The following is a 25,706-nucleotide window of genomic DNA, read 5'->3' as shown; positions in this document are numbered from 1 at the left end:
ATACGGAGTGCTACACTGTTGAGCTGTCTATGAGTCGCCGCCCGTCAGCCCGTTTTGGAATTTTGAGACTTACCGACTTGGTCACTACTTGGACACTAGGTGACTGGTGACTGGATTGGTGATTGGGTATTTAATTAGTAGAAATTAGGAGTTTAGGAACTGAGAGTCGGTAAGTTAGATAAGGATCGTCATCCTGTTTACTATTTAGTATTATAATTCCGAAAGAGCATCTAATTTTTGATCATATCTAAGAGTTTAGATTTAATTAATTCAACTTAGTATAATGGAATATAACTTAGGAGATAATCCAGTTACTTCACATTCATGGAATGCAAATAGAACTCGTAAGTTTTGATTTAATCAACCAGATTATGGTTTGAAGTATCTAAAAATATGTTTGATTTTTTATTGAATAATCATATATTATAGAGATAGCAGTAATTCCAAATAGCAATGAAGTACAAATATACAAATATGAACCAAATTTGAGTGACTGGACATTGTTAGACAATTTAGATCAGCATGGACTTCTAGTAACTGGAATTGATTGGGCACCTAACACTAACCGAATTGTTACTTGCTCAGCTGTAAGTTTTCTAATGAATAAACTTTATTTTATTTATTTATAATTATGTTGCTGTTTTCACCCAATAGGACCGTAATGCATATGTATGGACAATTGATGACAAGGGAAAATGGAAACCAACTCTTGTATTATTAAGAATTAGTAGAGCCGCGACTTGTGTTAAATGGTCGCCCAATGGTAATTTTATAATAATGTTAAATCTATATGTGGCATATCAACATTTAGCAATAATAATTATTTATTCTTCATTTTTATCATAATTTTATTGTTAGAATAAACTACTCAAGGTTTTTAACAAAGTTTCTTTTATAATTATCTTAGTTTATTATAGCTTATTATAAATATACTTAACTTTAGTGAATTGTTTTTTTTTTTAACTAAATTTATATTTACTGTTTACTTTTAAAAATATATTAATTCTTAAATGCCTATATGAAAATAGTATTAAATTAATCAGACATTACAAAATGTGCCTCTTTTGTTTTTTATTAACTCAGGATTTTTTAGTATATATTCTTGTATTTATTATAATTTATAAATATAAATATTATGTTAACCCATTGTTTTTAAATTTATTTCTAGAGAAAAAATTTGCAGTTGGTTCAGGAGCTCAATTAATATCTGTGTGCTATTTTGAAGTTGAAAATGATTGGTGGGTGTCAAAACATATAAAAAAACCAATTCGATCTACAGTAACAGCATTAGATTGGCATCCAAACAACATGGTGTTAGCTACTGGAACAGCTGATTTCCGAGTAAGACTGTTTAATGTTCATATGAAAGAAGTTGATCAATGTCAAAAAGTAAAAACTGAATGGGACACTGATGATACTTCTGTGCCAAATTTAGTTGCTGAATTTACCAATTCTTCTAGAGGAGGTAAATTTATATATTTCACTCAAATATAATTACTATTGCAAATATTTTTATTAGGTAATTTAATACTATAATTGTTAAGATATTTTAGTAGTCTATTCAAAATACTTGTATTAAACAATTATTTTAGAACAAATGTCTTAAACCTATTTACTTTATATTATTTCTTCTGAGTTAAACATTATATTTATACACAATTTGTCAATTCTTAAAACTTAGCATTTTATCAAAATTATTGTTTTTATTTTTAGGTGGATGGATACATGGACTAGCATTCAATAAAATTGGTAATCGATTATGTTGGGTTGCTCATGATTCATCAATTACTGTTGCCGATGTATCTAAAGGAAGCATAATTGTTAATAAATTAAAAACAAATGAGTTACCTTTCATAAGCTGTATTTGGGTTTCTGATCGAGCATTAGTTGCTGCAGTAAGTTCATAATTATTGTAATTAAAATATTCTTTTCCGGTATAATACAAAATTAGGAAAGTAATAATTAAATGTAGTTCATTATGGTCAATATTTTAAATTGTAGGTATTAAGTACTTATAGTTTTTACTTTAAAAACCATAGTATAAATTAATGTTATTTTAAATAGGGCCATGGGTGTTGTCCAATGTTGTACTGCATTGACTCCAATAACAAAGTGCAATTTGTTTCTAAAATTGACAGTTCTCAGAAAAAAGAAGCTGCTGGATTAAGGTAATAATGTACAATAAATCTAAAGAATATAAAGAATACATATTCAATTTTGTTTTAGGTTTATAATTTAAAAATAATATTATTGTTAAAATATGTTTTCTAGTGCAATGAAAAAATTTCAAAGCTTAGATCGACAAGCACGTATCAACAGTGACTATGAACTTGATACTAAACATCAAAATACATTAACATGTTTACGTATTCATAGTGAGTCAAATGATACTGTTACAAAGTTCACTAGTAGTGGTTTGGATGGGAAGATAATATTATGGGAACTCAACGTAAGTAACACATTATTTTTGTCTCTGAAATATAAACAATTTAATGTGTATTATAATTACCTATACAGTGGAACCTTGATAACTCAAACCTCTATAAGTCGAATTTTCGATAACTCAAATTTTATTGTAGTTATTAAGGTTCCACTGTATTTTTGTTACAATTTAAAATATAACATGTTTTCTTTTTTAATTTTAGAGTTTAGATAAATTACTCCAAGGTCTAAAAATTTAACTTCGATGGAACTACAATTATATGTACATAATTCTATTTGATTTCAATAATTACTTATACTGTTACTAATTATTTGTTATTTTATTAAATTATACTTTTTTACATTATTTATTATAATTTTATTATTAAAAATATTTTGATAAATACATAGTAACATCAATATGTTAAAATATTTATTTTATCTATGTATGCCTGCTTATATATGGTTTATATAAATATAAGAACAAGAAAAATAAACATAATAGAATTTATTGCATTTTTATTTTATATTGTCTAACTTATACTAGTATTTATTTAAAACTGAACAATGCATTAAATTAGAAAATTCTATAACTATTGTTAAATGACTTAAAATTTTTTAAATGTATGAACATGGCTACATGGGACACAAAAATATTCAACATCAGTAATGAGTAGGGAATGGATTTAATCGTAATAAAAAAATCAATAAATGTATCAATTTTTCTTAAAATATAGAATAAAAAATTCAAAATATGTAAATATTGAAAAAATGGGTTAGTATTGAAAATTACAAAAAAATAAATATTTTATAAATATAAACACTAAATAAAAGTATTACAAATGATATAGGTATATAAAATTATGAACATTATTCCGGAATGAAGTAATGAAAAACAACATATTGTTGTAGATTAGCAAAATATAAAATTATGACAGTTTGGTTAGAGTATACTTTAAGATCGACTTAAAGACCATTCCACATTAACAGAATATGTGATAGGGGCATAATTCTTATTCACTGTATCAGAAGGAATGATTCAATTTCCAGAGATCCTTGTTGAATTTTCCCTATTAAAATGTCTATCAAAAATTACATATCTTGTTGTTTTAGACAAAGCAGATGATGTTAAACATAGTTAAAAATTCAAAAAATACTAAAATATGTACTTATTTAAAAAATATGTAAAATAAATTTGGGTTTATTTCAATTAGATTGATCTAAATCGTACACATTTTTTATCAAATTTGAAATATCTCATTCCAATAAAAATATATATATATACAGTAAAATTCATTCCCAAGTAATGAGTTACTCTGTTACAGTCTCAGGATAATCATAACTAAAATTGAATTTTACATAAAATTTGTAGTAATGATTATTTATTTACTAGTAAAATCTAATAAATTATATCTAATAAACCATAGGCAAAGCAGTTCTTGATGCAGACTGCAGGTAGTGCCTACAGTATTTTTGGCCTTCACTTCAAGACAATGTATATAAAAGACATAAGTATTATTTTATTATATAAATATCATTTATATGTATATTTTTCTAGTGTTGAAAAATTTGAGGATAAAAAAATTCATAGAAATTGAAATATCAATAAACAGCTCTGTCTTATAGACGCTAACAAAATCTAATAGTTTAATCTTAACACTGAATAAATTATTGTATAATTTTGTCATGTAAGTAGATAATTTTAATTTAGCCTACTTTAATTGTATACATTAAACAAAAATGTTAAATAACAAGATAACATTACCTTAATTATAGAATAGGTATTTTTATCATAAACTCTTAAATAACATTTGACAATATTTTTTGTCTTGTAAATATTAGAATTAATAATTTCAAATGATTATATTCTTTAAGTCAGAGGTCATAAATTAGCTTGTAAGAGGGCCAAATGATTAAAACAAAAAAAAGGCGAGGTCCAGAAAACTTCTTTACAAATTTCATTAATTTGCGCATTGCAAACTTATGCTTACATAAAGCATAGTAATTCTCATAGTATAAAAAATGGTTATTAATTTTTATATCAATAAATTTATTTTTTACATTATGTAATAACAAGATAATGATTGGGCACCATAAAACCTTATCCCTAATACTAATCTATGCAGTGAACTGATTATTTTCCAAGCACTTGATTGAAAACCATCAATGTTTATAAATACTATCACGGATCATATAATAGTCAGAGTAAGGCATTATTAGAATATATAACTATTCTAATAATTTAGCATAGATTAAAACAAAAAAGTAGTAGTGAACATAATTTTTTAGATTAACAACTTTATTTAAACATAAATAAGTAGTAGCATTGACTATAGTAATATATTTAATACATAATAAACTCAATGGTGGTAGTTAATAGTTATATATATAAAAAAAAATAATAATATAATATCTAAACAAATTATTTATAGTTTAAATTATTATAGTCTATTTTAAGTTTTTAAAGATATTTAACTGAATCTTATGCATACTCAATGTTATGTTTATGAATGATACTATATATTAATAAATACAATAATAAAAATTAATTATAGTTAAAAATACACGCATAAAATATTTTTTTAATTCAATTATTTCTAGAAATAACTCAGATGTAAAAATAAAACTGGTACACTTTAGGAAACAAATAATTAAGTAACACAAGGATGGATTAAAATAATAGATTTTTGGTATAAGAATTTTTTTTAACTAGAAAATATTGTTTTGTTCAACCAAAACTAGGTTAGATTTATATAAACCATTATCGAGTTATCAAGTTTTGAATATTAAATTATTAATAGAAATAATTTAAATTAAATTTAGACTAGCATAACTAATTAACAGTTTGTAAAAATTGCTAGTTATGATTTAACAGATGTGTGTAAAATTAAATCTAGGATGGAAACATTTATAAGTACAAGGATACATTTTTACATCAAAATAAATAGTTTGTAGTAATCTTTAAAACTAAAATTATAGTGTTTAAAAAACCGGGAACTTTTTTTTTTAATTTTGAACAGTCTTGGTAAATGGTAATGATGTCCAGGACAAACAAAAATAATTTAAATTTAAAATACAATATCCATTTCCTTTAAATGTTAATGGCAACAAATTAAAAATGAATAGTTATTGTTTTGTTTAAATTATGTAGGAACGATTCTAATTAGCAAATGAAAAAATTATATACCTAGTAAACTGCAATACACAATTATTATAGCTGACTAAAAGAAAATAAGTAAAATTATAAAAATACTGTAAGTTTATCATACATTTTAGATAGACTACTTACATTTGTTATTAGTTGTAAAATTGAAAAGTAATTGGTATTTTATTTCTACTTAAATAATTTATTTATTACTTAAATAATTTATTTATTGCTATACTTTTCTTTTAACAAATATTATTCCCATTGTTCTAAAAATTTTAAATGAAAATCTTTGAAACTATCCAACATAGTTTTCAATTTATCCGGCTGAGGTAGGATAGTGGTTCTGAAAAAAAATGTGTATAATTAATATATATAGAAGTTATAGGAAATTTAGAAGTATTTTATAATTATAAGTCTTGACACTGATGTTACTAATTATTATTCATTATAGCTAAAATATTTATTTGAACCAATTATTGATATGTTATATGTTTCAAGCTTTACTTGTGTTATACTTATATTTTTTAATTATTTTATTTTTATTAATTGAAACAAAAACAAGCAACTATATTTACCTAAAATGATAAGTTCCTTCAACTTGTCCAAATCCAGATCCAGGTACAATGCAAATTCCAGTATTTTCCAAAAGTTGAAATGCATAAAATGCATTAGGTTCAATTCCTTGATTTTTTGCTTCTTTGATTGCTCTTTCGGGTAACTTAAACTACAAATTAAAATAATATTTGTACTTAAAGTTAAGTATACTTATACTTGTTCAATAATCATTAAAAAATTAAATTAACATACTTGTGGAAAAGCATACATAGCGCCTTGAACTGGATTGCAAGACATCCCAGGAATACTGTTAAATGTATCGGCCACCAATTTAGCTCTTTCTGCTAATGATTTTAGCACACTATTTTTTTCATTTTGAAAACTCTCATATGATGGTTCACCTGGCTGTGGTGGATTTACAACACAGTCCATTACAGCCTAATTGAACAATAAAAATAAAATAATGTAATAATTTTCGTAAACATCTTACAGTAATCTATTACTTGGCCAAGAACTGTAGGACATAACATAGCTGATACAGATTTAAGTAACATTGCTTTAACCTCTGGATCCAAATTAATTACTTCTGTATAACCACCTCTTAAACCACATTCTCCCATATAACCTAACATAATTTGTTTATTTTATAATATTACTAGTCTTCATTACTACAGTATTCAATTACCTTTAGAACAAGACATAAATGATGCTAATTCCATTTCACTATAAGGAGATCCTAATTCTGTCAATACTTTCTTAAATGAATAAAATGTACTTCCTTCAGCGTACACATTATCTTGATATACCTAGGTATTAAAAAAAATGAGTTAATAAAAAGAAAATACTACTAAATAAATAAAATACTCTATATATTAATTACCTCATCAGCGAGTAAGAACAATTTTTCTTTATATGCAAATTTAATAACATCCACCACATTCTCTCTGGTTAATACTTGGCCTAAAAAATTTAAACATGTGATATATGAATTTGATAATTACAATATTTTAAGAAAAAAATATAACTACACAAATTAAACAGTAGTAGCAAAAAATTAGTTTTATTTCAAGTTTGAAGGATTTAGAATAATTTAAACATAAATATTATAATGATTATTTTTTAAACTAAATTATACTCCTTGAGATTATAATCAAATTTTAGTGCTGCCTAGTTTTCTAGCATTTTATTTTGCATCAGTGACATCCCATATTCCCACCCATCCATCTAAGTATTCTAACAAACAAGAAACTCACCAAGCTACAATTATTGTGCCAATACATAGGTAATTTAAAATAAATGTACCCACCTGATTAATTTGCAATATTAAATGAATTTAAATATTATCAATAAAAATAAATTAAAACACAATTTAAATTAAATAATTATTAAGTAATAACAAACCAGTTGGATTGCCAGGATTAATAACCACAATAGCTCTAGGATTACAGTGTTTTCGTGCTTCAGTTATCGATCGTTCTAATTCATTCACATCCAAACCCCAATTTTTATTTTCATCTAAAAAGTATCCAACCTAATAAAAACAACCCAAATAATGATTAAACATTACTTATCACCAATTGCATCTTTTGTAGAAATAATTATAAGATTCGTGATTATTATAATTATAATTATTATTTAAAGTCACATAGCAGAAGAATTTATTATTTGTGTAAAACAATTAAGTATAAACAATTAATTTTCATTTCAGAATTCTAATTTAAAATTGTATTATATGGAAGTACAAATATACTATTATATTAACAATTAGGTATATTTAATACTTCATAATTTTAACTATATAAACATATCCTAGTTATAGATATAAATGTGAAATATATCCTTTAAGAGTAAATGGTTAACATAGTTAAGATGGCAATAATGATTTTCAAGTTATAAAAATATATTAAATAAAAAGTTAAAATTTTTAACAGAAAATCAAATATCATTTTTAAGTATGTAAATTTTACATTTCTTTTTTTAATTCTTTGTTGTCAAAGAACTTTCTGATTGAATAACTTTTGTACCATTCTAACTATAAAAATAACTAAAAAAAACTTATTTAACTGAGGAGATAAACCTGCTGTATCCTTTAAATAAATAATATATCATAATAATTAAATTATTACACTAACCTGTTTTACATTAAACTCTGCTAATGTAGCAGAATATAATGGATATTGTGGAATAGGAATTAAAACACCAGGTTTTTTTCCATCAACATCAGCAACCAATAATCGTAAAATAGACTAAAACAAAACAATCAATGGCTTAATAAATGTATAATTAATTACTTTATATTAAAATAATTAATTTTAATTTTATATTTTAAATGTATAACAATATATTTAAATTAAATACGAACTTTTATTCCATCTGATGCACCAGCACACAGTAGGACATTTAAATAATCACAAGGAATACCATCTCGACGTTCAATATATTGGGCAACATGTTTTCTTATTATTTCTATTCCTGGAGAATCAGTATATGACCCTAATACAAAAATTACATTATATAAATGAAAAATAACATAATAATAAATAATAAATTTACATATCATAAAAATATAGTTTTTTTTATATTATATTAGTATCATAAAAAATCCATTTTGACTTAATAATCATGAACAAAAAATATATAAAAATAATTTAGTGTATTCTTAGCATTCCTTGCAAATTTACTATAAAATAACATTGAAATGGTTATAAACAAAAAACTATTAATTCAATATGCATAAATAGTTTTCAGAATATAATTTTTTTTCTTCATAATATTAAATTGAAAGTGTGAGTTAAAATTAAAAATCTTCAATATAAAAAAAAGGTTCAAAACTGTTTTATAACCTTGGAAATAGGTTAAAAAATAGATGTAAAAGTATTACATCTATCTAAAGCCTTTATATAGCAATTTATAATAATATTATGAATAAATGTTTTATAGCTCAATAATAATAACTAATATAAAATAATCTAAGATGGTATACACTAATTCAATTTGACAGCTCAAGGACTTATATATTAGCTTAATTAATTCAAATATTAACTGTAGTACAACTTCAATACACTAAAAAATTAATATAATAGAACACATTTTATAAACTCTTATGATTAACTACTAAGATTAAAAACATTATGTTATTAATAATGTGTAAAATATAATGATAGTAAAAACTATAATGTTTAATTTTTTATATCTAAAATAATTATTTAAATATTCTGAATTATAATTACCAACACTTCCACCACGGCATCCATCTAATATAGTTCTTGCACGTTCTTTAACATCCTCGGGATATTTATCATCATCTAACAGATCTGGTTGAGATACCAAAGCTAAAACCTTAACAAAATTAGATAATTAATAAAATAAAAATATTTCTTTTGTTATTTGATATAATATGTTAAATGTGTGCATGAGATTATAAGAGCTATTTAATGATGTTTGAGTCTTGAGTATTTTACTATTCCACTACATTTACACTAATCAAAGAAATGTTTACAAATCAAGAAAATTTTTAATGATTTCAAATGTATTTTTTTAAGATATCAAACTCAACTTTTATTATTGTCATTTACTACTTTTGTCTGGGTGTTGTGATTCGATAACTACAAAAGAAATTATTTAAAATTTTGAAAATAGTATTTATGATTAATGAAGATTTAAATTGGATTGTTGAATTTCCAACCACAAATAAAACATTAAAAAAAATAATAATAACACATAGTATCTATAAGAAAAAGATATATATTTAGTAGGTTTTTAATAAATTAATTTATACATTATAAAAAATTGAATTTTTTAAACAATACTCCTTAATTTTACTTGGTTTAAACAATATTACTTATTTATTCATAAAACATATTCTACAATATTCTAAATTTGTATTTTATACGTTACAAAAAGAAAGTAACTAGTGAATTTATATTTTTATTTAATATATTTTATGTTAATTTTGTTTTGATGTGCAAAATGGAATCAGTAGCTTACTTAAATAAAAAAAATCTCTTCAAAACCTTAATAGAAAGTCACGTTGGTATTTGCTACAAATTACTGTTAAATCCGCCATTGAATAAGGAAAGAATATAACTGTACCTGGCGTATGAATGTAATTGGCTTTTGTCCCATTGCATGACAATCACCAATATTTGCTTTAAGCACTTCTTTAAAAGGTTTTTCAACACCCTAAAATTGAATAATAATAAGAACATAAAAAAATATTAATGTTAATAAAAAAAACATACAAACCTTCTTCAATTCATTTTCAATTTCTGTAGCTCTTATCAATAACGGTCCCCGGACTGCATATTCCATTATCCTTACGTTGGGATTCATATTGTCTAAATTTAATACCTTCTGATTCGACGACATATTTTGGACGGCGGAAAAGTTCGTTGATTTCACAGACAACCTCAAAAATGGGGAAAATTCTAATTGTGACTTGACATAACGGCATAAATTGTAGTTTTCCGAACATCTAACAAATTTACTTAGTCTTTGCAGCGACATTTTTTATTTTTTATTTAAAAATACAAACACAACTAGCTTTTAAATAATCAAGTAAAACAATACGGACACCAAGACTGTTTTCTAATTTTGCATGTAATGAAATATCAAAACATTTAACGTATAATTGAATGCATAAGACTGATTAGAACAATTAGGTATTCGTTTTGTATTTAGATAAAAACAATTATATAGTTCGGACGTAATCTATTGACCAACGGCCAAGTGTTATCGAAAAGAAATTGGACTCAGCACAACAAAAGTACAACTTGATCGACCTTAATAAAATTGTATCGCTATATTATATTTGCCTCTTAAATTTTTCGTAAACATGTCAATATAATATTACGTATATATGTGTATATGAAAAAAAAACTATATTTATTCAATTATTTTCTTACCTATATGATACGATACAATATTAGGTATACCTATTATAATTTATAATGGTATTTAAGTTTTATAATTTACAAGCTCAATCTGTGTATGTAGATGATAAGAGACGTCCGCGTTACTTTCACTTTTTAAATTTTTAAATATTGTTATTATTATTATTATTATTATTTTAGTAGAAAAGTCATATTATTAAATTTAATCATAAACCACACTAAACCAGTATAGCCTAAACGGTGGCACTAAAGTACGGCACCTATATAATATTATATTATAGTATTTCTATACATATATATATATATATACATTTCAATAATATACGACCGAACTCACCATTCACTAAGATGGGGCGCGCGCGTCTCTGTCGAGAGAGTCGTGAGTTTATGACCGTTTTGACATGTGACACTCGACCGAGTGACGGTCTGATAAGATATATATCGTTCGAGTCAATTGAGATTTTTGTGATATTATTTGTCCGGGGAGTCTATACGCGCCGTGTGTCAGTGGGGAATGCGCGGAGTTGTCGGCGAGAAATCATTAAAGCATGTCGTTTATACCCATATATCTTATGCCTGTTGACCTATATATTAAATATTGCGCAAAGTTGTGTGGTCGCGCAGATACGCGCAGAAATGTATACATTATGACGGCCGTGGCCGTTGTAGACTTGTTTTTTTTCTATAAATATGGTTACCGCGCCGTACATACGCGAATGCATTGTAAATTACAATTTGTAATAACTATAATAACTAACACACTAACTACAGTATATGCGACTAATGATCATTAATCAGTAATAATAATTGTATGGTGGCGAGTTGACCTAAATAATTAAAAACCAAATAAATTGACTACACAAAGAATACGATAATATCGTGGTGTACCTAGTTTGCTGTTTGCACGACGATATAATATTATGTAGTGTATTTTTAAAGGGACGTTTCATCTGTTAGTCGTCACCACTCGATGTCGTATTATGTACTCATCCGACGCCTACACGAATGACATAATTATACATTTATGTTTTTTATTTCATTGCGATTATCGCAGTCACTGTTATACATACCTACCTACTTATTATATATTTGAGCATTTCACTCACATATTTGTATCCTAATTTTTGTTATAACTATGCATTGTTTTTTTGAATAAATTTAATAATTAAAATTACAGACCATGAAAACTCTATAAGAAATAATCAATAGAGTTTATACATATATTTGATATAGACGATATACTCATTAAACATACATTGACAACTCTACAATGTATGTACCTATATTTTATTAAATCGATGTAAATAATAATACATTTATTAATAAATAAATTTATTTGTATACTATACTTTATACAAGTCTTTATAGCAACGCAATAAATAATTATTAGCTATTATTTAAAACAGTATTTTGCGTATTAACCATACCTATATCTAGTATTTATCTACTTGGATATATTAATCTAGATATTATTAAATCTGCACGTACTATCGATTTCTTCAATATAATAGATAATAGGTTAATGATATGCACATTAAACATTTTGTAATTATATTATTGGTAGGTATTTAGTACGAATAAATGTGCAATTCATAATATAATAACATTGCTATTTGCTATACAGACATACAGTGTGGTTCTCCGCAATCATGTCCGATGTTCACGGTGCATCCCACGTCCCCACCACAATATTTTCATTTAATCCAATAAATATTAATTTAAACCAGAATTTTTATATATTTTAAGTACCATATTTTGTATACCATTTAAGAATTAGTTTACGATATCAATAACACTTTTTTTTCATAAAATAATCTCCTCTTTTCCTACAAATTGTTAAGTAGGTGACTTTTTTCAAAACATTAATGTATCTTAATCAAAATTCAAACCATTATATTTTTTTAATTATTTAATTTTATGTACCAAACTACCAAAGTTTAATATAATACGATTGATTCATGATAATATAATAGATTTAAAAGATACGAGAGCTATGAAGATTTTAAAATCATAGTATTTAGTAATAATTACTAATTTATATTAATATTTGAATAATTGATAGTGTATAAAATAATGTCAAGAGTATAATAATAGCCATATATTAAATATTAAAAAATTTTAAAATTTCGTATAACTATTTTTAAAGTTAGATTTATCTATATAGGACCTTGTACTTGGTTAATACAAAGTATTATGTATAATGAATAAGGTAGACCTATATACGATATACCTATATGGCTATATACGGCATATGCTTACATATTACAACTTACAAGTACACATATATTTTTTGAAACTAATCGTTTGAATTATGATTTAAATAAATCAAGATTTTCAAAAACTTCTCATTGTTAACAATTAACAGTTCTGATAAATATGATTTATTTGAAAAAAAGTATGTCACACACTCACACGACACTCCTTAAATTGTAAAAAATAAGAATAATCTTGTTTGGCGATTCACTCTGTATGTATATACGCGTAGGCAATAGAAATATAGGTATAATGTATATATTTTGTACTTTTGTACTATACCCTTTTATATTTACATTGAGTTGTTATTGTTTCCTTTATATTTTAAAAGTAAATATGTTTTTGGTTTACCTAGGTATGTATTGGCAATTGGCTTAGTTATTTGTTTTTATTTTAAATTAAAGATACACACAGGCATACACTGTCTTAAGACTTTTAATAATGATCTAATATTTTCACTCTTTTATTTTTAGTGCAATTTCTATAATAATTTGATTTGTTAACTTATATTTTTAGAATCTAAAGAAAAATTAAAAATAATTTTGTGAACATTTCGAATTTTTAAAATATATAAATATATTGCTAAAAATTATTTTTTAATGATACAATAGGTAGGTAGGTACTAATTATATTTTTTATAAGAACGATTTAGGGTGAAAACGTAAAGGATAACTTTAAATTTTGATATTTTAAAAATGTTGGTAGTTAATGATAACAACTCCTACAATTTTGACCGGTGCAATACGCCAATACTGCAATTTTGACTAAACGTTAAATACTATGACAATTTACAATAGATCTATTTGTGTTGAATACACGATATTTTATACTTGTTTATAGGTACTTATTTTTTTTTAGAAAATTATTCCGTTTTAGATTATAAAATTTCGGTTACTATTTATAAAAATCAAATAATTAACCTTAAACTAATAAATAAACATAATAATATTATTAATTATAATTAACTATAATCATTTACTCAATTGTATTAATGAATAATAAATATTCGAGTTCAAGTTTAAAGTTTCAAATGTAGGTATACAAATACTTTTTAATATAGGTACGATAATCCTATTTAAGAAGTTTTTGTTGTTTAGTTAATTAATAAATTTTAGGTTTATGATGTTTAAATATGAATTATTTGTACGTTATAACCACATATAGATACTTATACTTTTTTTATAAATACTTAAATTGAATAGCTAATTCTTACAAATAATATCTATACATACTTTTATACGTACACAAATCTCGGGTGTAAAATATCATATTATAGTTATTTTAGATAGATAAACTTCAGCTTAGTAAATGTATACTTTTAATTTTAGCTATTCTTTTATCTGCTTACATTATGACATCTTATAAATTCTTTGAGCCATTATGAAAAATTATCTTAAAAACAATATTTAAAATACAAAAATACGAAAATATTGGTCATTGAAATACAACATTAAAACGAAAAAAGTAAGCAAGTGGGTATATTGCTATGCTGTATAATAGGCGTCGAGTTGATCACTATATTATGGTTGTGTTAAATTTTAAATCAATCATATATCATTATAGCCTGTAGGTATACCAAAAACGATACTGAACAGTCTCAACCTATATATCTCAGGCTCTATATCACTAAGTCTATTTCGTGTTGTGTTTTTTTGATATACTTAGCTATTAAAGTAATTTATTTTACTTTTATTTGGTATAACGATAGGTAACTGGTAAGTGGTAACTTATCATAGATTGATATATTTTTTACAAAAATATTGCATTTATTAAAATTAGTATTTAATTATTATATATTTATACCAAATTTATCAACTTATATGACTCAACATTAGATATAATTTTTCTGCAAATATCGTAAAACAGTAAAAATAGAAACATAGTATAAATAGATAATATCTTAAAATAAATCAAATTTGTCATTGCGTAAAATAAAATTCATAATAATATAATAAACGTAAAAATTCTAAATTCTCACGAATGTTTTTAAATTATAACGAAATAATCAATATCGTTATTAATCGTTTAGATAAGTATAATTTCGTCCAAATTTGAACTCAAAATGTCTATATTGTAGTATAATTGCCTTCATATATTTTTCAGGTTTTATGGTTTTAGTATGAATTACTTTTAATCTTGTATTAAATTTCAAGAATTTTAACACAGTGAATATTTTTTTTTCTTTTTGAAATATAATATATTATAAAAATTGTTTGAAAAGAAATAATTATTTTACGGGTGAATATCGAATGTCGTAAGAATTTGATTTTCAAATGTTTATAAAAATTAATTTGAAATTTTCGTAGAAGTTTTTTTTTATACCTAGTATTTACATAATATGTTGAAAAACTTTTTAAAAACATTTATGTCCAGCTACAAAATAAATTACTTATTTTCCTGATCTTTATGAATTTTGTCAAAGTTTTAACCTAAGACGCTTAGTATTTAAACCAATTGATGATACGCTCATTATAAGTTTACCGAGAAACAAAAATCAAGACATATTACATAATAATTATAATAAACGATGATTACATATTATTACATGCAGGCACGTATACAGAGGGAGGGTTGGGGTTCAAACCCCTCGAAATATTTTCGATTAATGAGGAAAAAATTGTTTTATTATGTAGCGGCACTATTTGTATCGCTAAATTTTAAACGTCCCCCCGAAATTTTTTTTTTTGTACGTGCCTAATTACATGCTATTATGTCACAAAAAAAACTATAATTTAATGTAACTACTTAGCTATATCTAATTATAGCATAAGCACACTGGCCCAGAGCTGACGCCACAAATCCCTAAACACTTCACCATCACCATAATCCATAGGTTCTTTATTTGAACTAATGGCGATGAAAAAATTCAACCAAGTACTGACTATAGTTTATAACCAACATACTGTGAAAACCGTGTTAATTAATGAACTATTTGTGTTTATTGAATTTTTTTAACGCACCCAATCGACATCGTCCCCATCCACGCAATTGTATAATTATACAAAAAAATAATGGTAGCTATAGAATGTATAGTCTATATATATATATTATAATTTTAGTGATGCAGGTTACCTACGGATATATTAACTATAGTAATCCAAATTTCCAATTGATAATAGTTATAGTGCCAGATATTCCATCACGATCCACTCGCTTGTATGACGTATATAATATATACAACAATTAATTGAACAAATTGATGTACCTACCTACCGATATATGTAATTAGGTATACTTATGCCTATTTTTACTTAAATATTAAAAATATTCCAGTATTCATTTTAGCTTACATATTAATATTATTTATAATATGGGTTATTTATAATTAATTTCGATTGTAATTAATATAAACTCAAATTAAATACAAATATAAAATATTTATGATTTATTGATAAATTAAACAATTACACATTCATTATTTATAAACTACTATGCTTGCATTGTTATAATATAGTATAAATATAAATAAATATAGTTAATTGTTTTATAACACAGTTTACATTTAAAATATTTCCGAACAAAATCAACCAGTATAATCAACAACCTCAGAAAAAAAATATTTTGTATGCTATCATGAAAAAAATAAAAACTATTTACATTTTAAATCTTTTAGCTATTTTAACTATAGTGAAAGACAAGGCACGTAAATAGGTACTTACAAGTATTTTGGAAGGAGGTGCGATTAACCTTTTTTCAGAATAGTTTAATACTTAAAAAATGTGTAAAAACTGTTTTCATTGTAGTTGTAGAATCGGTTATTATTACGAACGTGGTCATCATAATTTATCATAATCATAGTTCAATTTTTTATTTTTTATCAATTATTAGTTATTACAATACGATTTTTAAAGGGGGTGATCGCTCCTACCCTGTCCACCTTAAATTACGTTCTTGTGAAAGACCAAAAATTATATACATAGAAGCGTATTCCTGCCATAATTATATTAATTCATTTTTATTCTATGATTTAACTGACTCAGTTGATTAGGTTAAAAATATTACGAGCTAAATTAGAACAAAGTAAAATAAAAAATAAAATAATACATAATGATCAACGATCACGATGAAAATATCTTACAGTTGTTGACCGAAATAGGTAAAATTGTATGACCATGATAACTAGACGTCAGACGACCATGAGATATCTGAAAGTCTAGGATTTTTAAGGTGTCATTATTAGCTCAATCATTAGTAATTAGTAATTATTGATAATCTTAAACTTTAAAATCGTATTTATAACTATTATAAGTACCTAACTATATATTTATTATTCTCATTAATACTTAAATTTATAATTTAATATTTTTTCTCAATTAGAGATATTTTATTAGTTAATTTATACGAAATTATTTTTTCAGAGTTGATATTTGACAGTTTCTCATTTAAAATTTTGATTTTAATAATTTAATAGGTACATACCTACTATATTATTCTTATGGTGTTTTCTGTTTGACGCGCTCTTTTTAGCACTTTGTCCCTTCGGCAGTATCTGTAGTCCCAACTATTACTAGTTCGTGTAAATGCCTGCTCGTAACTATTAGATTTGGCCAATATTAACAAATTATCAGTGTTGGCGTGGTGCACTTGTGCGTGACAGTGTCGGACAGTGAACACTAAAATCGCCAAACCTATAGCACCATATCAATATGTTATTTTTTGTACTGTTAGTGTAAATTTATTATATAAGTGGTTATAAAATATGGTAACCACTGTAACTAGTTGCTATAAAAAAATAATTAAAAAGTGGTGTGGGGAAATATATAGTCAAATATAAACGAGGCGATCGGGGATTAATGGGATTATTTTGCGCCCTTGAACCAAATTTGTATAGTATGTAATCTTTTTAAGAGCAGCGATAAAAAAGGTATATTCAATTATGACCTATAATAACTTATTACTTATAAGTTAAAGTAATCTATGAATGCAGAATGACTATGATGATTGGTGAACTAGTAAAGTAGATACTTGTTAAAGTGTTGAATTAGTTTTAACACTTTTATAACTACTTATATAAAATACCTATATCTACGTATAGAAAGGTATAAAATAGCATTATGAACTACGAACTGAGATTAAGTTCAATAATATTATCTAGAGTTTAATAATATATAATAATAAGTATGCTACGCGTCACAATTAAAAAATAAATAAACTCGTACATATGTGGTATAGGTACAAGTATAGTGGTGTAACCAAGGGGGGGAGGCTAAATGGGCTATACTGCTATAGCCCCCCCTCCTTAGCCGTATTTTTCATATTGTTTTGAAATATTAAAATTTAAATATGAAAATTGTCAAATTCTAGTTATTTAAAATTAGTAAATACGTTAACGGCAAATCAACGTTAATATGTTATTCAGTATTTTTGTTTTATTATTGTTTTTGATTTTCAATAACTCAAGTTGAAAGTATTTAGCCCCACCATAAAAAAGTCCTGGCTACACCTCTGGCGCCGTACGAGGTACCTACTACAACAATATATCATTAATAGGTACCTACGTTATTAAGATAGCGTATCATTATGTAAGCACAATATATATAAATATTATAACACATTATTACCTATCTATATCTATTATTATCATATTATACAATATATCAGGTATTTTAAAATCATATATGTATTATACTCAAGCGCCAGTAAACAACAGAATAAATATAATTTATTCTGCGATTAAATTTAGAGAGATTTTTTTTATAGTTTGTAAGATATATCTACCTATAGGTACACAAAGAGACCGTTTTTAATTTTTAACTGAAAAAGTTGTTAATTTTTAAGATAAACTAAAAAATTGTCTATTATCTTTAACTAACTACTATAAACTAGATTTCTAGGATCTAGGAACCTATTAAAAAGTTAAAGTTCGTAATTCGTACTTTGTAGTTTGTAAGTATTTAGCATATCAGTGCGCAGAGGTTTTGATTAGCTACAAGCTAATAATTTTACTGTTCATTCTCTTTAATGTATTAATTGACAATGGTTTAAAGATAAAATTTACTATAACTATACTATGTTATGAATAGTTCATATCCCTATAAAATTAAACATCAATAATGGATAGGTAAGGTAATAATATAGTATTTTTATATTTTTATTCCTATACACAATCTGCATCCATATTCCATAATCCATACTTTACCTAGATGGATAATGAAGTGATTTTACTGAGGTGTAGGTATTAAGTAAGTACCTACCTATAATTTGCGTCCAAAAAATATTTCTTTTTTAGTTTTATTAATAAAAATGGTAGAAATGAAATATGATTCTAGCAGATCACTTTGTACGACCGAGCATTAAAAGTGCGAAATGTGAACACTTTGTACTTTGTACTATTATATACATAAAGTATACATATAATATAAATAAGTCTGAAGTCATAACCATGGGCGCCCGAAGGGGGTGCAAGGAGGTGTATTTGCACCCCCCTGGCTTTACAAAAAATTAAATTAAATTAAAAAAATTGAATTGTATTAAAACTATTTTATTTTGCATAATTATCTACATTATATTATATTACGGATTTAACTATTATTATTATTATTATTATTATTATTATTACGTATATAAGCATTATTTAAAAATTAGCGTATACCCACTTGCACGATACACCCCCTGATAAAATTCCTAGCGGCACCTATAGTCCATAACCAATTTTATTAAAAATATTATTTGGTAAATCTACGTATCTTCTAAATTTCTACAAATCATAAAGAACCTACTATATAAATATTGTATTATTATTTCTTAATTGTATATGTTTAAATAACTATAGTATATCTTATTATCTTATTATTAAAAATATAATATATTGAGTACATATATTTCACAATTATTATAGGTACGTACTACATACATATTATACAAATAACTGAAATAAGTATTTTTGTGAACATTTTTGTTAGGGTTTTTAAAATCTAATGATTAAAAAGAACTGATTATTTTGACTTGTATAGTTAATATAATATATTTTATAACGTTTGTAAATTGTAATTTACTTTTTATTTTATATTTAATTTTTACATTGTATATACTATATAATTACTATTTAGTTATATAACTATAGACATTAATATAATATACTTTATGTATATTGTACATAATAGTACTAAGTGTCCGCATTCTTAAACTTAAATTTTTATCTGCCCATCCGTAAAAGTGTCCGTGTTATGCAGTTTTAACAATGAACCGTACAAAATGACCTCTTACCATGAAATATATACAATTCATAATACAAGTATTGTGCTAAATATAGCAAACCATTGTCTTTATATGACAATAGTGAACATACTTATTTTGTATCCGAATTTGAAGTTAACTGTTTATTATTTTATTATTAATAGTTGATACCTATTATAGGTACTATACTACTGTGTTTTGAGTTTCAAATTTATATAGTTAATTTAATAGAATAAATTATAAGCTAGGTATTCTATGTTCTGTGGTATAATTATATTCTTAGATTAAATTATTAACCTATTAGTTCCATCATTGCAGGGTAATCACTAGTTTGGCATTGTATTATATGTATAGTAGTATAGTATTTAACAGTGGTTCAGATAATGTTTTATTGGCCCTTTTAAATTAAGCTAGATCGGTCTGCTGAGGAAGTAAAAGCACATTGCTGCCCTTACATTGCACGCAATATAGCTTCGTAGCCATTGGTAAACAAATATAAATAAACATAAGTTTCTACTTATAAAGAGTTTATATGATACATATGAGTACTTTCTAGTCATAATCAATATTTAGTATAATTTATAATATTACAATACTATTTGGTACAATTATATTAAGGCCTAACCCTACACATATATATGAGTAATAGTATATCCACAGTACATCCTACTACTCCTTTTAAAATATATAAATTATAATGATATATAATTTGAAGGAAAAATGTGGACTGTTAACATGTACATGAAATTCCTCCCTCCACTTTGTTCTGTCTACTTTAAAATATCACCTAATATTTAGAAAAGTTGTTAAACAATTAGAAAAATACAAAAATAGATTTTCAACTAGTAAAACTTGATTTTTATTATTAGGTGGTATTTTTAAGTCCATCATATAAAGTGAGGGATAACTTAATCTTAACTAAAGGGTAACTTTATATATATATACATATATATATCGTCGACTGTATAAATGTGTAATAGTTTTAGATATATGCGTCATGGCTGGGTGGGTAAGTCTAAAAAACATTCTGTTGCTGCAACATTTAATTTAGATTTTTGAGCTATTGTGTAAATTTATATTACTTATGTTATTATGTTATTACAATAAAATTAAAAAAATTGATCTTACATTTATTTTAAATTCTATTTTCTTGATTTGCTACTTCTTGAGATTAGCTAGGTAAAGAGGATAAATTTGTATCACAGAAAATTTACATAACTACTATAGTATCACAATAGTATAGGCGTTAAAGCAGCGATCCCTTTGTGAGGAATTGTATTTCATTTAGTATTAAATAGTACCTAATTAATATTTAAAATTTTTAAAATACAATTTATTAATTTATAATTATTTAATTTTATTGTTTTATTTATTGTGATATGTATTGATAAAATTATTAATATAGTTTATAGATGTATTGTGTATATCTACTTTACGTATACTGATATATCTACTACTGAATATTACAGAAAGAGAAACGCGAGGGTAGGCGATGCGTATTTTTAATTTAAGGGATGCGCCACACACTAGAATGGTTTTAACGTACGGTACCTATTCGCGCGTTTTAACCGCGTGTCAAAACCGACCAACGATCTATTGTGGTGTGACGCGGCCATAAATCCTACATACTATACAGGTTTTAGCCTTTTAGGCATACTGGATTCAATGGCTATGGATTATTGAGTTGTATCATTGATTAAATATTCAATCAATGGTTATATATTTACGTCTATATCTATAGTATATTCTATACTATATTGTATTTGACATCTTTCCCCCAATTATTATGTCCATGAATCACCCAGATACCTACCCGAACAAGACAAGACTTATATAATCTTATTTTATATACACGAGGTTTTTACATAGAGAAATATTTCGAACTATACAATTATTTTGACAGCAGAAAACAATTTGAAAATTTTGCAGTCTAAAATAATAAAAAGGGTAGGTACAATTTTTATAATTACAATTATATCAGCGCATCCGAGTTGGATTCCGAGTACTAAGGGCTTATTAGAGGTACACTAGTACTAGTTGGGTACTCAGATTTTTATAGGAACTACACTAGTTGGGACAGTTGGGTCCTGAATTATTTTAGGTATTACACTAGTTACTGAATATTTTTTGGTAAATACTAAAGTACTATGCTATACCAATATTTTTCTTCCCATTTTAACAGACTTAGAACTGTCTACGAACTATATTTATAACTTACAATATGACTAAAAAATTGCAGGAATAATAAATCGATTTGATTTTGTAATATTAATGTCATATACATTTTTACCAATACAAAAATGATTTATTTTTAATTGTAATAATTTATATTTTAATGGAAAAGAAACTAAAAAATAAAAAAAACTGAAAGAAACATTTTTACCTTGTTTAAACCTGTGGTCTAAATAGATCATAGACAGTCCTATGTCTGTTAAAATGGGAAGAAAAATATTAGTATAGTGTAGTACTTATACCAACAAATATTCAGGAACTAGTGTAATACCTAAAATAATTCGGGACCCAACTAATGTAGTAGTAATTTTAAATTCAGGACCCAACTCGGATGCAGCCAATTATATTTTATTTTATTATATAGGTAATTTATAAAAAATGTAGAATTATGTCTATTGTCTATATAATATCAATTCGATGAGGATCAATCCCCTGTAATTACAACTAACAATACTACAGGTAAATCCAGGCTACATAAGTCTCAAGTTATTTTAATACATATTATGAAATTTACAGATATCATGGTGGCCAATTGGCAACTACCCATTTTATTTTAAATTACAAAAAATAAATACTAAACAACATTTTACTGTAGGTACTAATACCTACTATATTTTTATATTCATCTAAATACATTTTTAATTCTAAGTTAAGAGTTGAGATGTGTAACTTTACTCTTTTAATTATGTCTGTTGTAATTTTATCAGACAATAGTAAGAACTAGTTCAAAGAGCAAGTGGCTATTTATCTATATACATAAAACATAAATTCATTATGATATGAAATGGCATGAATACGGAAATTGATAATTATTAATTACTGTACTAATTGGTATTTTAAGTCTAAATTCTAAATAAGGGATTAACAATTTTTAAATGCACAATACCTAATATATGCAATATATATAGGTACGCAGTATATACCAACAAAGTGGGTACTAAAATAGATTTATAACTTATTTTTTAATATAATTTGAACTCATAAACTCCTAACAGTAAATTGTTGTTTAATGTTTTGCAATGAATTTGCAAAAAGAAATGTTTTCAAAATCATTAATATTTTTCGAAAAAATGGAAGTTGACTTATTATAAGAATTGTTCTGTTTTTCTATAAAATATTATAAAAAAGATATGATGAAACCGTTACTAACCACTAGTCATTGTTCAAAAAAGTACTAAATTATCAACATAAATTAATATTACTGTAAAAGTAAATACATTTTAATAATTTATACCACTACCGAGTACCGCTACCGGCGCTACCGAATAATATTCGTATCCTATACTATAGGTATATACGAATAATATTCGTATACTAATATTATTTACCATAATATCACAAATTTATAATTTCAATTTAGAGCCCCTAAATTGACCAGCCCAGGTGAATTTCTCCGCCATTCCGCTCTGGCCAGTCCGGCGTCCGCCCCTGCCGCTACTAGTCTACTACGCTTATTACCTTAGCAGTAGGCAGTAAGCACTTATTTATACATAGTAGCGGATATACAGTATACATGCACTTTTCTTTTCAAGTAGGTACCTAGTATAAATAGTTATTATTTTTATTTTATTTATATTTATTTTTCAATCATGATTAGTGATTACTAGGGCTCGGATTTCAATGCATTTGTATCTTTTTTTAGAAAGTCTTACGTGATGCTTTCCAAGCTACAAATGTGTTTCAAGTACTTACGCGATCATGTTGTAACAACAACAATTTTTTTGAGTATTTTTTATGTTTTTAATGAATTTTTGACCTATTTCTCGTATGGAGACTAAAATAATTGACTTCGTTGAAATATAAATATACATAGTATAATAAATATTGAAATGTGTAATTAATGTAAAAATGTAATTTGTCAAATTTAAGTTTTTAATCATTTCTTAATCTTAAACTTACACAATTTTTTTTCTAAATTTTACATCATTTTTGTTCTTTGAAAATAAATAGAGTGATTGAAGGAAAATTTATTTTTTGGTGGGAATTTTTAGGATTTTTAGGTCATAAATGCATTTTTTGATATTTTTAGGGCATTTAAATCCGAACCTCAGTGATTACTGATTACAGTATTTTATCTTTGGAAAGTGTCACTGATTGTCGACATTTAGTGAATATGTGTTTCCTATTTAACCTTCTTTCATAAAAATTGAAAGCTTTGAATAACTCAAAGGTGTGCGCAGACTTTAAAAGTAGATAGTACCCATATTTATTATCGCCCTTAACCCTTTTTTCTTACATAGTTTAATATAATTTTAAGTTTATTACTATATTATTTTAAATATTTTATACTAAACAGGTACTAGTAAATTAAAATAAAGTACCTTTAATTATCTAACAAATATAATAACTATGAATTACATAGCTAGAAATCATAATTGTATTTTATGTACTTATAGAGATGAAACATTTGTCTATTGCCCATATTATTAAATTCATAAATTACTGCATTTAAATCTATGTTCGATACCATTTTTTGTTCTGTGAAAAGCTGTAATAATGACTCCAAACGTTCATGACCATGTACTGAATAATTTGTTTTTTTACTATGGTTAATTTTGAAAAACTGCGTTCATGTGTACACCTAGTTACAGGTATGATTGTAAAAATTTTTAAAGTTTTAAAAACATAATTATATATTATGGAATTTCCAGTTTTTTTCAATCAATGAATTTATTCATAAATAAATTCACTAATAGCACAATTTAGTTGCATAACATTTTGATAATTTTTTAAAGTTTCAGTTCAGTAAATAAATCTTCCTCTGAAACCTTGGAAAATGTTAACAACATTTTTGTAGTATTTTGAGTTATATTCATATTTAACATGCATGCCATAGCAACAACCTAGACAAATTTATCCTGCTTAAATCTTAAATTATTCAATTTATTTTTTAAATTTGCTTTAAATAATTTATCTAAAATTGAATGAATTTAATTATTTAGGTAGATTGAGGCACAGGGAGCGTCTGGGCACTCCCCTCGGCCTATGACTATGTCACATATTTTTCTATATCGTCTTACTCAATGATA

The 25,706-nt window shown here is 25.1% G+C and overlaps 2 protein-coding genes across 5 annotated transcripts; one reads left to right on the top strand and one right to left on the bottom strand.

Moving 5' to 3' along the window:
* The first annotated feature begins 22 nt into the window (after positions 1 to 22).
* LOC113550289 (actin-related protein 2/3 complex subunit 1A) lies at positions 23 to 2,785 on the top strand. The gene is made up of 8 exons (XM_026952014.1): positions 23 to 344; positions 430 to 587; positions 655 to 763; positions 1,169 to 1,465; positions 1,714 to 1,895; positions 2,065 to 2,168; positions 2,272 to 2,449; positions 2,646 to 2,785. The coding sequence occupies exons 1-8, from the start codon at positions 284 to 286 to the stop codon at positions 2,679 to 2,681; spliced, it is 1,125 nt and encodes a 374-aa protein (XP_026807815.1). The 5' UTR covers positions 23 to 283; the 3' UTR covers positions 2,682 to 2,785.
* A 2,470-nt stretch (positions 2,786 to 5,255) lies between these two features.
* Positions 5,256 to 17,839, bottom strand: LOC113559027 (alanine aminotransferase 2-like). Of its 4 annotated transcripts, none has more exons than XM_026964635.1 (13): positions 17,689 to 17,839; positions 10,370 to 10,532; positions 10,217 to 10,306; positions 9,355 to 9,463; positions 8,487 to 8,617; positions 8,257 to 8,370; positions 7,526 to 7,655; positions 7,005 to 7,084; positions 6,810 to 6,930; positions 6,628 to 6,749; positions 6,377 to 6,562; positions 6,145 to 6,293; positions 5,256 to 5,912 (listed from the first exon to the last, which is right to left on the bottom strand). In XM_026964635.1, exons 2-13 carry the CDS (start codon positions 10,490 to 10,492, stop codon positions 5,822 to 5,824), a joined length of 1,446 nt encoding a protein of 481 aa, XP_026820436.1. In that variant the 5' UTR covers positions 10,493 to 10,532; positions 17,689 to 17,839; the 3' UTR covers positions 5,256 to 5,821. The 4 variants fall into 4 exon arrangements, with proteins under 4 accessions (XP_026820436.1, XP_026820441.1, XP_026820447.1 ...); XM_026964640.1 differs by lacking the exon at positions 17,689 to 17,839 and adding an exon at positions 11,354 to 11,534; XM_026964646.1 differs by lacking the exon at positions 17,689 to 17,839 and adding an exon at positions 11,029 to 11,241.
* Positions 17,840 to 25,706: the final 7,867 nt, after the last annotated feature.

This window comes from Rhopalosiphum maidis, chromosome 4 (assembly GCF_003676215.2).
Source record: "Rhopalosiphum maidis isolate BTI-1 chromosome 4, ASM367621v3, whole genome shotgun sequence".
Lineage (NCBI taxonomy): Eukaryota > Metazoa > Arthropoda > Insecta > Hemiptera > Aphididae > Rhopalosiphum > Rhopalosiphum maidis.
This window is presented reverse-complemented; position numbering and strand designations above follow the sequence as displayed.